Source organism: Pyrgilauda ruficollis, unplaced genomic scaffold, assembly GCF_017590135.1.
Source record: "Pyrgilauda ruficollis isolate IOZ18807 unplaced genomic scaffold, ASM1759013v1 scaffold168, whole genome shotgun sequence".
NCBI classification, from domain to species: Eukaryota; Metazoa; Chordata; class Aves; order Passeriformes; family Passeridae; genus Pyrgilauda; species Pyrgilauda ruficollis.
Window position 1 is genome coordinate 460,270 of NW_024515653.1, and position 16,286 is coordinate 476,555.

Here is a 16,286-nt window from a genome sequence, read left to right on the forward strand (position 1 = left end):
GGGTGGACTCCACTGTGTCTGTGCCATCTGGTGCACTGCTCTTGGTGCAGTGCCATCACTGCACACAGAGCAGCAACACGAGTCCCTTCAGAAGAAGCACGAGTGATTCTAAACCGAATCAGAAGCTGGTTGGGGTTTAGAGAGACAGCTTCCTGCCCAGGCAAATCCCCAGAGGAGATTACACCTCCCTTGATGCAAAACATAGCAGTGGTTTGAAATCTGATGCCTGTTACTGTGAAATTAAACTAAATCTGATCAGGGAGCAATAACTTGCTTCCTCGCAGTTCCTCAAGAGGATCAATAGCACCATGAGCAGTGGGGTAATTTGCTATACAGCAAAGTCATACACAGCTGTCATCAAGCTGTGCAAAATGAGACAGGTTATTTCATGGTATGTCTAGAAAACTACACTCTGTGGCCTTCCTGGGCCCAGCTCTGGATTTGCTGTTGTATCCAACAACAAAATAAATATGATGCAGAGCAACTTTTCAAAGGTCACTTCATGGTGGAGTCCAGAAAAAAATTATGTCTGTAAAACAATACTGTTCATAAAGTCTTCAAACGTCTAACTGAAAGTTGCTCCTCAAAGCAAGCAACAAATTTGCTGTGGGACCAGCATCGAGTATTTGGCATTTCAGTTGCATCTAAGCAGGAGCGATGATGAACAACAGCAACAGCCGAGGGGGCAGCTGTGTTGTACACGTGGCTGGGAAAATGATCCTCTTACTGGTACTTGCTCATTGCCTGCCGACTTCAACCATTCACCCACCGGGCACCAATCCAGTGTCCGGGGGGCACAGATTCCGCGTCCAGGACTGTTGGCTCTGAAAGGAAAGCAGGACCTGAAGTGGCGAGGAGCGCTGGCGCCCGAAGCCCCCGGCCGCGGCTCCTGCAGCCGTGCGGGCGCTGGCGGGGCCGAGGGCGCTCCCGCGGCAGGCGAGCGGAGGCGATGCACAGCGGAGCGTCCCCCGCTGCCGGGCGGCTTTTCCAGCGCTCCCCAGCCGTGCCAGTCCCCGCCTCGCTGTTCCCCGCCAGCCCAGCGCCCCGGCCGGGATCACCGGGCGGCTCCTCCGAGCGGGAAGCGCACCCCGGGGCGGCTCCACCCGGCCGGAGGGACCGGGGCTGGCCGGCCGCCAGCCGGCTGCCGGTGCCGGCGGAGGGGAGCGGGAGAAGGCGGGATAACGGGGAGAAGGCGGGATAACTCGAGAGAAGGCGGGATAACTCGGGAAGAGGCATAATGCGGGAGAAGGCGGGATCACGGGGAGAAGGAGGGGTAACGCGGAGAAGGCGGGATAACTCGGGAAAAGGCGGGATAAGGCGGGATATCGCGGAGCGAGCGGGACCGTCCCAGCAGCGCGGCCGGTGGCGGCGCTGTTGCGCGGCTCTCGCGAGACCTCCGCGCTCTGGCGCCGGGGCGGGCGGCGGCTCTCGCGAGAGCTGCGGCGCCGGAGCCAACATGGCGGAAGGTGAGGGGGGGAACCCGGGTGAGGGGCCGGGCGGGGCCGGGGACCGCGGCAGCCGGGGGCCTCTGCCGCTCCCGGGGCGCCGCAGTGTGAGGCTCCCGCCGCTCTCCCGTGCGGGACGGGCTCCGCCCTGCCTGCGGCTGGCGGGGCGGGCCGCCCCCGAGGTGAGCGGGAGATGGCGGGGGCCGCGGGCGGACACCCCCGGGCGGGGCCGGCCTGGCGCGGGCGGCTTTGCCTCTCAGGAGGGCGCTTGGCGTGGCCGTGGGCGGTGGGAGCCGGGAGCCGGCCAGGACATCCCGCCGACCCCTCCCCGCAGGCGGTGGGTCGGGCGGGGCCGCAGGGGGCTCCGGCCCGTGTCGTGGGGCTCATCCCGGGGCCGTCCGGGGGCTCATCCCGGCGTGCCTGCCCGGGGCGCCCCGGGCGGCGGCTTTCCCTGGGGCAGGGCGGGCGGCCTGTGCTGCAGCCTCCCGGTCACTTGTGCCGGAGCCCTTTTGTCAGGCTCAGGTGAGCTTTGCAAGGCTCCTGGAGTGCTGCTGTTTTGCTTGAAGAGTGGCAGTTGCACCATTCAAATTAATTTAACCTAAAGGGATTTGGAAAAAAAAAAAAACCCAAAAATAAAAACCGCTTGGATTTTTACAGTTCTACTCGTTTCTGCAAGACAAGCTTCCTCTTTTTCTTGGAGGAAACGGAGTGTGCAAACGGAGCTAAAATGCTCCAAGTTCCAAAGGAAATGAAGTTAGAGTCGTGAAAGCAGAGCCTTCAACTCTTGAAGTGCAGCTCCTGGGCAGTGGTGGAATTTTAGGAGCACTTGTAGAATATTGAGTAAGATGGAGCAGATGCTGCTGGACTGGGATGCATCAGCTGAGAGGATGCTGTAGTCAAGCTGGTTTGATAAGTCCTTAGAGGAATGCCTAACTTCTTGTATGCTGAAGTACCACTGCTGCATATTTAGCTGACCAGCCTCTTATGCTTGGTTTTAAGCCTTGGTGACCCATTTCTGAAGGGCTTTAGATATCCAAGTTGGCTTCAGGTAATGAAACTTTCCCTAAAGAGACCCTCAAGGATGTGAGGCTCTGGCTCAGGGTCCTCCTTTGCAGAATTAACCTGCAGCTGATACAAACAAGCCCTGTTTCAGACAATCTGTACTTCTCAGAGATTCTTCCCTGCCTTAAGTAATTCTCTGATCTTTTGGCTGGAGAAAAAAAAGCACATGACCAATGAATGATCCTGTGTGAACAGGAATAGCAAGCTGGAGTTGTCACCCTTCTCAGTTCCTTAGGTTGTGTTGGAAGAGGGGCTCATTTTGTCCCTGCAAACACGGTACCTACCTGCAGCCCCACTTTTTTAGTTAGAAGCTACTCTTGAGTCAGCTGAAAAGTGAAAGCCTGTTAAGGAAGGGAACTTGTCAAATCGTGGTTATTAGCTCAGAAGCCAAGTGCTTTTTCTCATAAGGAAGTGTTGCCTCTTTCTAGAAAAATCCTGCATCAGATTTATTGCAATTGCTACCTAGAGATTGAACATTTTAATGTGTAATTTCTGGGTTCTGTACTGCTAATTCAGGAGGTTTACATGCAGGCATGGGTAAGAATTGTTGCATTAATGCTTGAGTGTAAAGCAGTAGCTGTAGAGCTTTGGCATGGTAAAGATCAAAGTATGCAAAAGTGAGGAGGAACAAGAAAGCAGTGCTTGTACATCCTTGGGGAGATAAGGGTCTGAATGTGGAGCAGTGGGGGGGTAAGGAAATAATTTGGTTTTCTGAAATATTTCACTCAGGTCCACTTTGTAAGGAAACAAAGTTTGTCTGTATGGCTTCTGAGACTGCTTTTGATGGGTGGAATGGGCTGTGTGATGGGTTCCACTAGAGCCTCCCTCTAATTTTTGATATGTGCTGTCTGTCTCCTCATTGCCTTTTGCCTCCCCATTTGCATTCACCTATTTGCTCCCGAGTACTTCTGTGCATTCTCCTAATAAGAAAATGACAGTAGCCTTTCCTGAAATCCTCTTCAAAGCCTTAAATATGGGATATGAACTTCTGCCAGTTCATGAGATACTGATCAGTCTGCCAGAAAGCTGTTAACAAAAACTACTCTTATTTACCTGGACTGTGGCTCAGAAGAAGAGGCATTTTGTGTTTTCCACTGTGCTGAACCTGGGCATCCTCCTCACTGAGGCATTGGGATTGCTGTTTAGCCAGAGGCTTACTGGTATCTGACTAAGCCTGTCCTTTCAGTGTCTTGAGGCAAGAACCATCATTAAGTGTGTGTGTGTGTGTGTGCCTGCAGTAATTGTGCCTTTTATTTGTTCAGTCTTTAAGTGAGCAGTTAATAGGGAAAACTGAGCCTTTGCTCTTGTGCTGTAAATGTTGATTAACTGGACCTTGGGAACTCTTTTGAATGTGCGTTTGAAGTGTGCTGTAAGATCACATACTGTCCTGAAGTCTAGCTACTACACAACATGTGTGCAGGTTGTCATGTAGAATAAGAGAAACTTTTTTTTATTTTACAGTTCTTTTAATTGATACAGTAAGCAAATACCTGCTCAGTATTCCTGAGTTTGCAGGAAGCATATGGTGTCAGTCTGAAAGCAAGAGTTCTCAAAGCTTTGGTTCTTTGAGGTACTTTCACTGCTAGTAGGGATTGTCTGGGATTGCCCTGAAAGCAGCAGTAATGAGCTGGATTGTTGGTCCTGCACAAAGCTGCAGATACTGCTGGTTGGGGGTTTAAGGTAGTTCTGCATTGTATCCTAGGGATTTCAGGATAATTTGGAGCTAGTGAAAATGACAGTATTTATGATGTACAAATTCTTTATTCCCACCTTTGCACTCCCATCCTGCTGGAAGATGCAGGATTCTTGTGGTGCCTGCAATGAGCTTCATTAGGCAGCTTCTTATTCCTAGCATTTGAATTTGTATGTCATCTAAAAATCTTACTGGGTAAACAGTGGTGCTGTTCATACACTAATTTTTGGTGCATATCTCAGTGTCTTTGCTCTGGGCTCCTGTCAGACTCCTGCTGTAATGGTAGGACTTGCTTTGTGTTCCCCCAACACTATCCTTGTGGAGAAAAGAGGAAGGAGTGGTTGCTCAAGAGACATATCCTTCTAGTTCTGGGAACACCAAAACTGCATTCATCTTCACACAGAAAGACTGACCACAGCAGGGTTTCAAACCCTCCTTGAGGCTTGGTGTGGTGCTGATGGCACAATTCTGAAATCAGAGTGTATTTCATTAGAAAAAGAAAGGTATCCCAAAGGAGGTGGTATCTCTGAAATTTTGAAGGATGAAGCTAACAAAAAGGCTGTTGATGGAAGTACCTGCCAAGCCTGCTTATGTAGTATTAATTGAAAAATAAAATGGGTTGTGTTGCGTTTTGTTTATCCATTACAATAGTTGTTAAGATAGTTATGAAGAAGCATTTGCTGCAGGGTCTGTAGTGGACAGACTAAACAAGGTGTTCTGTCTGCAGCAGAGCCACAGACTGATGCTCTGCCCTGGGGACCTGTGTCAGAGCAAGGCCAGGGTCAGCTGCACTGTTGAACTTTATTACAGGAGCAAGAAGAAAACAGTGATCAACAGAGCTCAGTTTCTCATTGTTTGTACTAGTGATGTTTAGTAAATATTTTGGAAAAGTCTTTGAAATATGAATTCCTTGCTAGTAGGGAGTAATCTTGTAGGAACTTTCCCACATAAAATCACTGGTTAGCGTCTGAATTTATCCTCCCTGCCCCCTCTTATTTTAGGACTGGTTTGGGATTGCCCTTACTTGAAAAATCAACTTAACGATAGGGGGAAGATAATGAAGCACTGTGATTAATAGCAAACATACAGTTTTTGCAACTAATCCATAAACACTCATAAGTTGGATTGGTTTTAAATACCTGTACAGATGTTTCCTTCCAGCAGTGAAGTGTAGAGGTTTTTCATAGAGATGGCCTGGGTTGATTTACCCTAACATGTTGTGGAGTGACCAGTAAAGTGTAGTGGAAAAGTGGCTTCTGCAATGGGATGGAAATACCTGTTCAAGGATCAGATTCCCAGGTGCTGTTGCTTTGCTGATCCTGAACTGAAATAACCAATATGGACTTAACTCCATTTGTGATGCCTTACCAGTGGAGTGCCTCCAGTGGAGGAGTGTGCCAGCAGAAAGCAATTTTGTATACTTTTTACTGACATTTAGCATGTAGATTCTGGGGATAATTTTTTTTCCACTCTGGCCAGTTTTTGGGGAGTTTCTTAGCTGACAGGTTGAGCAGTTCTAAACAGGTCAGTTAAATACTCTGGGGTACTTTAGCAGCTGATCTAATGCTCACTTGTGGTTTAAGTATCAGCTGAAAAGTCAAACAGCATCTTAACTAGGCTGAAAAAAATGGGTAAGAACCAAAGACTTCATCCTCTGCCCCACCATAATTCCCACAGAAATGGACTCCATGGCTTTAGGAACTTTACAGCATACCTGACCAAACAGAATTCAGAACTTTGTTTGTAAGTGGCTTTTATCACTGTGTTAGGATTTTTCAATGTATTTATGAAAATACAGAATAGAAGGTTTGAATATTGGGGATGAGATGCTCAGGTATTTGGAAGAGGAGAGACTCTCCTTGGAGTGTTGTAATTAAACAACATGTGCAGTCTGAGGATGCAGTTACTCTCAGATCCCAAACAGAGGTGTGCATCTCTCAACCTTGTAGTAACACTGTGTGCCTTGCAGAGGAGGTGGCCAAGCTGGAAAAGCACCTGATGCTCCTCCGCCAGGAGTACGTGAAGCTGCAGAAGAAACTTGTTGATACAGAAAGGAGGTGCAACCTTCTGGCTGTCGAGGCCAACCAGGACAATGCCAGTGACACCTTCATCAGTCGGCTTCTGGCCATCGTAGCTGAACTCTACCAGCAGGAGCAGTACAGGTAAGGGGTCCCTCGCTGGGAAAGGGGAATTACAGGAGCCTTTGGTTTTGTTGACTGCACTAGGTCCTGGTCTTAGACAAGGAAAATTCTTTGCTGCTGGGTGTGAATAGAATCCTGAGTTGCAGTTGTAGATGGAAGAGCATGCTAAGGTCGTGGCATACTGAATTCAGTTCTTGAACTGAGAGCTCTAAGCAGAAATTCATCTCAGACAAGTTCAGAGAAAACTAACCACAGTCACTGTCAGCAGCAAAGCTCGCTTTGAAGAGAAGGAGTTTTGAACGGAACCATACTTAGTTGATGGATTAATTACACAATGTGTCTGCAAAAACTGTTCCTTTCTTGAACAGCTTTGTTCTAAAACATTTTCAGTTCTGTATTCCTGTTGTGTGTGGAAAAAGCCTGAATAATTTCACTTGTCTGGTTGTATTAGTCATATATGAGACTTAGTGATACACTGTATTTTTGAATCTCAACACAAAATTATGGTTAATAGTTTCCTTTCCATAGGCACACTAAGGATCCCTTCCATATTCTAGATCCCTGAGCTGATTAAGTTCTGAGACTACTACAATATTCATCAATTTCTTTGCTGTTACTGAAAGCAATGCCAGTATAATAAAGGAGTTTAGTCATGTAAGGGAAAATCTATGTTAGCTAAAATTTCCTTGCACCAGCATCTCTTCATGAGTCTCCCTGAGAAAAGGACCTGTGCCTGCAAGAACTTCCTGTAGCCTGGTGGGTAAAAGATTTGTTAGGTAGTACATGTCAGAAGAGTTGGAGCACATAATTTTTGTTCAGGTTCTTAGCTTTAAAGGCATTGAATAGTTGTCTCAAAGGACCTACATACCACAGAATGAGAAAGGTAGCAGGTCCCAGTGCAGGTTTCATTAAGTAACTTCTCTCTGTGTGCTGTAGTTTATAGCAGTGCTTTGATTTGGAAAATGGTCTGGAAAGCACACCTACACAGTTAGAACATTTGCAAGCCATGGGATTTCAAAATGAGCAGGGCAAGTATTTTCTAACTGCGGCGGATAGCCTGGTGTAAAGGGTCAGGATGAAATGGGTGTTTTGACAGCTGGTCTCCTGGGAGCTGGGGATTCTGCCTTGCACTCAGACTCCTGTCAAACAGCATTGTTCTCTTGCTGGTCTTGCCTGAAAGCATTGGTGCTCAGCTGACAGTATTAGCATGGACACTGTGACATAAATATTTAACTTCAAGATTGTTGGCTTTTCCTAACTTCTACAAAAATTCCCTTGCTGTTTATTCTGAAATGGTTTAAAAAACCAAACCCAAGCAAGCACTTGGAATGTGAATGACTCATTGCATATCTCCCTAGCAGAATATGAATTGTCATTTGACAACATGTTCTACTTAACCAATTGTGTTTTAATGTCTCCAACAACTTGAAGCTGAATGTGGATACCCGGCCCTAGATACTGTGGAGATGCTGAATCTACATATACCTAAGTGCAGGAGAAGTCAGCATAAAACATGTTTGTGTTTTTTTCTCCTCTCTCCTCTCAGTGATCTGAAGACCATCGTTGGGGACAAGCACATCCGTGCTCACAAATTTGTCTTGGCGGCGCGCAGCGATACATGGAGTCTTGCCAACCTTGCCTCAACAGAGGAGCTGGATCTGTCAGGTCAGTCGCTGCTGAGTAATGTGATGCCTCAGTTGTCTTTAGGGTGACTTGTGAAAGGGCCTGTTGAGAGATGGTTACTTAAGTGCCTTTCAGTCTCCTGCTGTCCAGTAAAAGTGGTGCTTAATCTCTTGATTATCGAGCTCTCTTTGAAGAGCGGTAGTGAGCTTGTGAACTGGGTGTTAGTGGTAGTTAAATCAATAACCTGCCTTCTTTCTCTTTAACAAACAGGGGTTGAGATTGGTGGCCTGTTTGTCTTTTCTAGAGTCAACTAAACATAATGAAAAACAAATCTATATGGAGGAGCTTGACTTCTTCCTTTTTGAGGAAGGACAGGGCTTTTTGAGGTAGTGTGCATAATTTCTCTGAAGCGTGTCATGGAAATACCTTGCTGCTTGTTAACACAGTGTGTGTGGGAAGTGAATGCAAGTACTGATGTGTTATTGAAATTGTTTGCTTTGGCACTTTGATACCTTTGTAAAAACAGGTGAGGAAGAGAAGTTTTCTAACAGACCATCTTCTACATGAGCGTTTTGTTCTATTGTAGCTGTTTCTTGCATGTGCTTACACTGGGCAGTGCTTCTGCAGATTGAACCTCTCAAAAGGCTTTTCTGTACTTAACAGTGTAGGAGAGCCTTGTTACAATTGATTTGTGAGCAGTAAAACCAGATATGAAGTTAAGCAGGCTTGCTGACTGGCATGTTGAATATTAAGCATTGGCTTCATGTTCTGCTCTTAATCTTATAGTGAATTCTAAGTGCAGACAAACTGGAAAGTAGCAAGTCACAGCAAGCTGGTTTTATGGGACATCACAGGCTTCCTTGCAGCACGATTGGTGGATCTTTCTGCAGCCACAAGAAAACAGATGCCAAGGAGTTTTGAAACCGAGTGCTGTGCTAACAAAAATTATTACTAAAAAGCTCTTATGTTAATTGTAGTGTCATTACAAGTGGCAGTCCAAAGCATTTCTAGCTCCACATCTAAGCTATTCTGAGAATCTCGAATGTAACTGCAGTCTTACATGTTTAACAAAGCAAACACTGCTTAAATACATGCTAGTAAATGATACTTTCCACTGTAAAGTTGCATTATTGATTAAAAAAAAATTGATAAATGGCACAAGGATTGGCTTATGAAGTAGCTGGAGCAAGAAACAAGCTGTTCCCTGCAAATTGTTTTCTTAAGGGGTTCTCTTAAGAATTTGCAGGCTAAGATTGCCTGAATTTTATCTTCAGAATGCAGGCAGCATTTGAGATTGAGCGCTTTTAGAGTTCATGTAATCTGTAGAATTTTCTAATCTTTAAAAGAATAGAAAGAGATGAACACATGTTCTCTTATTGAGAGGGAGAAAATGCTCTCTTACCTCTGCCAAGGCAGAGCTGATAGTACATCTCAAGTAGGCTTTCTGATTGCTTTGAGTTTGGCAAAAAATACTTATCTTACTAAAACCTTGTGATTCCTGAGAGGCAGTCTGCATGCCAAGTACTTCTACTACTCTGCAGATAATCTGGGGCAGTCCTCCATCTAAAGGAGATGTTTTAGGATGGGTATTTCAGGTTCTTTAAGATTTTTAATTCAAAATATTTTTTTAAAGAACAAAACAGCTCAAAGGACTAAGGTCAATTTTTTAAATGAGTGGTATTTCTGTTGAAATTGATCTGATTTTCTGAAGTTATTCTTACCTACATCCTTCTAAGATGGATTGTCATTTTAATTGTGAGTGAGTGACTAAGGTCCTTGGCCACTGGGCTTGTGTAGTGTCCCCTGGTGTGATTTTCTGGTTTTCCCACTGTGTAAAAACATCAGTTTGTGATCAGTCTTGTAAAGACCTGAGATCTAACCCAGCTTCTTAAATTGGCTTTTTTGCACTTCTCCTAGAAATGGCTACCAGCAGTTTGAAGTGTTTTGTAGTTACTACCAAACTGTAACAAGGTGTAAGTACCTTTGTTGGAATGCAGCAGTTAATAACATATGGCTATTAAATTAAAAAGGGGCTTTTTGCTTGTCAGGTGTGGATGTGCATTAGGCCATATGTGAGGGACCAAGGACTTTATAAGAGCCCCTAAGTATGCAACGTTGGTGTAGCAGATAGATGTTATAGGGCTCCCTGCATTCTGCACAGTGTCACAGTGCAAGAAGGTTTTCCTGCTTGGTGCCAGCACTGTTACTCATTTCAACTTCTGACCAATTTCACCCATTCTGACATTTTGAACAAAGCACAGTTTCAAAACAAGACTATCTTTTTATGGTAGCTGTGACTTTTAGAAGTCAAAGGAATAGCAACTGCTAGGATAGGTGATTGTTTTTAAGTATTTTATTAATCCTGTTGCTCCCTGTACCAGATGCTGACCCAGAGGTAACCATGGCAATGCTGCGCTGGATCTACACAGATGAACTTGAGCTAAGAGAAGATGATATCTTCTTGACAGAGCTCATGAAATTAGCCAATAAATTTCAGCTCCAGCTGCTTAGGGAAAGGTGAGTCTTAGTAAATAGACTTCAACTCTTAAACCTTGTTTGAACAGAAATAGGATGATAGCTGCTGGCAATAGGATAAAATTATGCTTTTTCAAAGTCCTGAGCTTTTAATAAAACAGCGTGTCATTCATTTTATCAGGGGAAATGAAGCATTGCACTAAAGTGAAACTGTGGGAGACTTCTCATAGGTTTTATGTTTACTTTTCAGTTCTTCTCCCAGCCAAACTAATAACCCTAATCTGGTGTTGAGAGGAGATCAGTAGGATAGCATCAGGTTCAGGAGAGTTGCAAGAAAGGAATTTTTAGAAAATGCTAGGATGAATCAATGGCAATTAGTTTGCAGTATTAAAGTGGCACAGGTGAAATTTTTGTAACTTCTGTGCATCTTGTGCAACCTTTCTTCAGAAACAAGGCTAGTGTAACAGTATGATGCTTTCACAGTCTGAGACTATGATTACACTGTGGCACTAGGGGCTAGGTTGTTAATCTTGAACTCTTTAGTGTGTTCTAAACCATTTAGAGTTGGTGAGAAGCCTGAATGTACAAATTGAAACCTCGTCAAGTGTTGTACGACTTCAAAGCCTTCAATTTAGTCAAAGTATCCTTTGATAGAATAATCCTTTGCCCAAGGGATGTCTGTAGCAGTACATGACATTCAGAAGCTGTGATTTGTGTGCCTTCAATGTGAAGCAACTAAATTGCTGTCAAGTGTTCTGACCAGAGAAGTTGAAATCTGTAAGGCCAAGGCTAAAACGGCTTCAAGCCTTGTACCAGCCTGAAAGCTGCCCTTATGTTGCACTGTGAACTTAGCAGTTGTCTGGTCACAGTAGTCCAGTGACAGGTCCATGTGTAGGATGCCATTCATAATCACAAGATGTTTATGTAGGTATAGAATGACTGAATAATGGAATTGTTTAGGCTGGAGAAGACCACTAAGATAGAGTGGCCAACAGCCAGCACTGCCAAGTCCATCATTGACCATATCCCCAGGTGCCACATGTACACAGCAGGGATGGTGGCTCCACCCCTGCCAGCCTGTGCCAGTGCCTGACTACCCTTGCAGTGAAGACGTTTTTCCTAATATCCAACCTCAACAGCCCCTGCTTGTGATCACTGTAGTACATCTTCCCTACTTCATGGCAGTGAATGAAGTGCAGTTTGTGCCCTTGGGAGAACTGGGGTGGATCTCTGCTTGCAGACTCCTGAAGTGTGGTGTTATCACGGGACCTTGGCTGGGTGGATTCTGATAGAAGCCTGCTCTTAGGGGAGGTGTCTTCTAGGGCTGCTGATGAAAGTATGTTTGTGCAGTTCAGCCTTCTAGTAAAGCAAGTCCATGCCATATTCTGCCAACATCTATGAAAAAGAGTGTTAGGACTCCGTTACAGCATGGGACAGTAACTAAGTAAAGCTTTTTGATTACTGACCACTGGCTTTCCTGTTTTGACAGATGTGAAAAAGGAGTGATGTCACTCGTTAATGTCAGGAACTGCATCCGTTTCTATCAGACTGCTGAGGAGCTCAGTGCCAGCACACTCCTCAACTACTGTGCTGAGATCATTGCTAGCCACTGGGTGAGTCCTGGCACGAGGAAGCAAGATGAGAAATGTTTGCACATTATAGAAACTCAGTGGTAGGATTTTGCTTACCTTACCACACTGTCTAACCTCGGTTAGTTGGTCAGTTGTCTTGAGAATGTCTTGGTGGGGGGAGTCACTTCTGCCTGAAGGCTTGTTCTGTTCATTGAAAGTACTTCACTGTACAAAGTGTCTCAGTTTCCTAAATGTCTCCTAATAAACAAGAGGGTTGTTTATCAAATCTGGGCTTCAAAGTGTTTATAAGTTCATCCATAGTTGGTCTCTGTCTATACAGATCACAAATCCCAGACCTGCTTTTACTTCTAAAAATAGTTCATGGTAGCCAGGGATATTTATCTTCTTTAATGAAGGGAGAGGCAGCCAGTCTTGCAACCACCCTGGAAGTTTCACTTGCTCTGATCTCTTATTTTGAAGAAAGTTTGATTACCTGAGTAATGAATTAGCCTCTAAAATAAGACTTGTCAGCAGTGGATTTGAGGGAGGCTTTAGGTTATTCTAAATCTAAAATGCATACTCTAGATGTGGAGGTTTCTTTCCTTGGCTAATTCAAAGGCAGAGGGAAGTGTTTTGATATGTTAATATATAAAAAAATTATTTGTGAACCTGTGGGTCAGCAGTTTTAACTCTTTTCTTTCTTCTTGATTCCTAACTTTTGATGCTTACCTCTACCTGGAAATGGAGTTGCTTCTGTTTAGTGAAATGGGCACTAACTCAGACCTAGGATCTTTTTATTCCTAAGCTTTTGTTTACTTTTATTCATAATTATATTAATCAGTCTTCAACAGTTGTAGGACTTTTTGTCAGACTTAAGAAATACACCATAGTAGCATTAAAATGCTACTTTTCCATGTCTGTAGACAAAAAGAAATAAAAATTTCACTAACTGATCTTGAAACTAAAATGTAAGATTTAAAACTTCCCGATTGTTTCTTCCTAATCTTAAAAGACTATCTGGAATTGTTCTTGTCAAAATGTTATCAAAATTGAACTTTTTTTGTGAACTTCAGAATTACATTGTGCAATGCCTTGTCCATGAATAAAACAGGAGTGTTGCTTACCCTTCTCTTTTTTAATTGCTCCTAGGATGACTTGCGTAAAGAAGACTTCAGCAGCATGAGTGCTCAGCTATTGTATAAAATGTTCAAGTCAAAGACAGAATATCCTTTGCATAAGGCCATTAAAGTTGAGAGAGAAGATGTAGTCTTTTTGTATCTTATTGAAATGGATTCTCAGGTATAGTGAGACTGACTTGATCTATCTTCTAGAATTTGGTATTTCAAGTAACTGGTTCCCAAGTACCAGTCTGACCCTTGTTAGTGATTTTTGTCACTAATTCTTATTTGCATGTTTAGCATTGCCACAGCTACTTCTGTGTCTGTAATGGAGATCTATCTAGCACTAGCTGCATGAGGACATAATTTAGAAGTGATTCATAATGCTTAAAACATCTTGCATGCAACAGAATATATCCAATAAAATCCATTACCTGATATTGCTATGCCCATTTAAAGCTGAGTGGTTGTAATAGACAATTTTGCTGCTTCATGGCAGTTTAGTAAGAATAATTTCCTTGAACAGCTTTTCTGTTGAAAGCTGAAGTAACAGGTGTATATTCTGCTTGGATGAAAACTCCAAACAACTAGCAAATAAGCACCCCAGCAAAGGGCAGGGAATAATTATTCAAATACTTTTAATGCCAGTTGGTTGTGTTTGTGTTGCAGCTTCCTGGGAAGCTCAATGAATTGGATCACAATGGAGATCTTGCTCTGGATCTAGCCCTGGCCCAAAGGTTGGAGAGTATTGCAACTACGCTGGTCAACTACAAGGCTGATGTAGACAGGGCAGACAAGAGAGGCTGGAGTCTGCTCCATAAAGCCATCCAGAGAGGTAAGTAAGTGGGATATGAAGCTTTGGTAACTTCCAGTTATTCCCAGTGTGGAATAACTGGAAGTTACCAAAGTCTATTCCTGTGTCATGTTGTAGTTGACATTGCAGTTAGAAAATTGTAGTGAAGTATGAACTTTGTCCTGTTTTCTTTTTTTTTTTTTTTTTTTTTTTTTTTTTTTTGTTTTTTTTTTTTTAAATAAAAACAAACAGACTAATATTTGAGATCTGAGAACCAGTCTGCTGGCTGGGGACATTTATGCTGTGTGATATCCAGGTGCAATCTAGTATAACATTGCCTGTTAAAAGAAGAAATACAGGGAGACACTGGGAATATTCTAATTTGACAGTATTCTTTCTGACAAATAGTTGAATTGAGCACCACAACATAAGGGTCACAAAGATGAAGACTTTTCCTAGACTTGGGTTGAATGCAGCATATGCTTCTTTGAGATATGGTTAATAGTCCCTTCTACTGCACAGCAGTTTCAGAAGAGGAAAATCTGACTGAAAGAAGATGAGGAGCAAGTGGAGGTACCTCTGTCCAGCCTAAATATTTTCAAAGCTCCAGTGCAGTTGTCAGAGTGGAGTCTGAGTACAACTACATGATTATATTGAGCTGTTCTCCACCTTAGAGTGGAAAAGGCATCTTATGAGAACTAGAGCACAGCAGGTTCTGGTTGCCATGGCCACAGTACTCTGAAGGGTTTGGATCAGCAGCATCTTGGCCTGTGGTCAAAGTGTGGTAAAAATCTGCAGCAAACACCTTGTGCTGCTTGTTATTTCTGCAATGTCTTTGGCAGCTCTGTTCCAGAAAGTTTATTTCTAGCACCAGACTGTCTCGGACTCCAGAAGTAAAGGAAGAAGTTGGGAGCTATATTTTAAGCTCACAAAATTTGAATTAATCTCTTACATGTCTGAACAGGGTAATCCCTGGCATCTGATCCGGTGTGTGAGACTTCAGCTGCAGGAGTAGGAGGCATTGTAGGCATAGGTCAGTGTGTGATGGCTGCAGCCCTATAAAACACTGAATTTCCAGCAGGCTGCTCTTCATTCTTGACACTGGCATTTGTCTCTAGTTCTGATGTCTGCTTTCAGTCTGAGCTAGAGCTCTGAGAATGAACACTTGCTTTTCAGTAACCACAGCTTCAGTGAATTAATCACAGTTAACAATCACATGTTCTGGAAATGGAGCTAAAGCAAATTGTCTGCACTTGCCACATGATTCTTACTACTTATGATCACTGAAAAGTTGGGGGAATGTCTGATATGGAAATCAGAAAATGGGACTTTTGTTTTTGTTGGCAGAGATAATCCAGCAATATAGATTGAAACACTGTTCTTTGTTCTCCAGTCTTGCATTCATGCCAAGCAAAATGTGAATATGTCTCTGCAAAATAGCCTTTGAAGCAAGGGGAGCTAGTATTTTCCTGAAGTTATTCTTTGCATTGGTGTTTCAAATTCAAGGTTTCATGTATTGAAGTGGGTCTAATCAAGGAGTTTTTGGGAATGCTGTGCATGGTGGGTCTGCACTGCTAAAGCCTTTACCCTGTATTTATATGAGGTCCTGAATTTCCAAGAGCAAGGGCAGTGTTATTACTTGTTTATGTAGTAAGACTCAACAGACTGACTTGAATTGGAAACTTTTGTCTAGTGCCTTGGAATAGTACCTTTTGTTCAAAAGATATTTGTGTGTTTAGTAGCACAGTTTGCCCAATGTTTTATTAAAGCAACAATGGATGTATCTTGATAGAGGAGCAAGCAAAGTCAGTATCTCCATAACAGTAAGCTGGTGTGAGAACTTGAGTCACAGGTAACCTGTGGGCAAATCACTTTTTCCAGGCGCTTGTTGTGAAATATTTTAATCCTGACTTTGCCTTGAAGCATTGTTGAAGTTGCCTGTTGCTGAGGCATTGTAGGAGCAGACACTTGTGTTGGAATGAATGTATGGTATGGAGTGAAGTCATGTGTACCTGTTTCCTGGAGTATAAAATATATAGGTTCCACGTATTCATTAATAGCCTTGTTTTGTTTCACAAAAGGAGATAAATTTGCTGCAAACTTTCTCATTAAAAATGGTGCCCGTGTGAATGCTGCTACACTGGGAGACCAGGAGACTCCTCTGCACCTTGTGGCATCCTACAGCCCCAAGAAGCACTCACCAGATGTCATGGCAGAGATGGCACAGATTGCACAGTCCCTCCTGCAGGCAGGAGCCAATCCAAACATGCAAGACAACAAAGGCAGGTAAATACTGAGGGAAGTGAAGTGCTGCCAGTGTGACAAACAATGCTGTGGAGATCAGATGCAGCCTCCTAAGAACCTG

General features: G+C 43.8%; 1 protein-coding gene across 2 annotated transcripts in view; it reads left to right on the top strand.

Moving 5' to 3' along the window:
• Positions 1-1,345: 1,345 nt before the first annotated feature.
• The window catches only part of ANKFY1 (ankyrin repeat and FYVE domain containing 1), a 32,240-nt gene continuing 17,299 nt past the window's right edge, over positions 1,346-16,286 (top strand). Inside the window, exons 1-8 of one of the 2 annotated variants that reach the window (XM_041463592.1) lie at positions 1,346-1,466; positions 6,170-6,362; positions 7,888-8,006; positions 10,346-10,481; positions 11,929-12,052; positions 13,160-13,309; positions 13,798-13,963; positions 16,003-16,207. In XM_041463592.1, the coding sequence (XP_041319526.1) occupies positions 1,457-1,466; positions 6,170-6,362; positions 7,888-8,006; positions 10,346-10,481; positions 11,929-12,052; positions 13,160-13,309; positions 13,798-13,963; positions 16,003-16,207 (1,103 nt within the window). In that variant the 5' untranslated portion in view covers positions 1,346-1,456. Of the gene's footprint in view, positions 1,467-6,169; positions 6,363-7,887; positions 8,007-8,268; positions 8,351-10,345; positions 10,482-11,928; positions 12,053-13,159; positions 13,310-13,797; positions 13,964-16,002; positions 16,208-16,286 lie in introns of those variants that run through there. The other variant, XM_041463594.1, reaches the window with a different exon arrangement.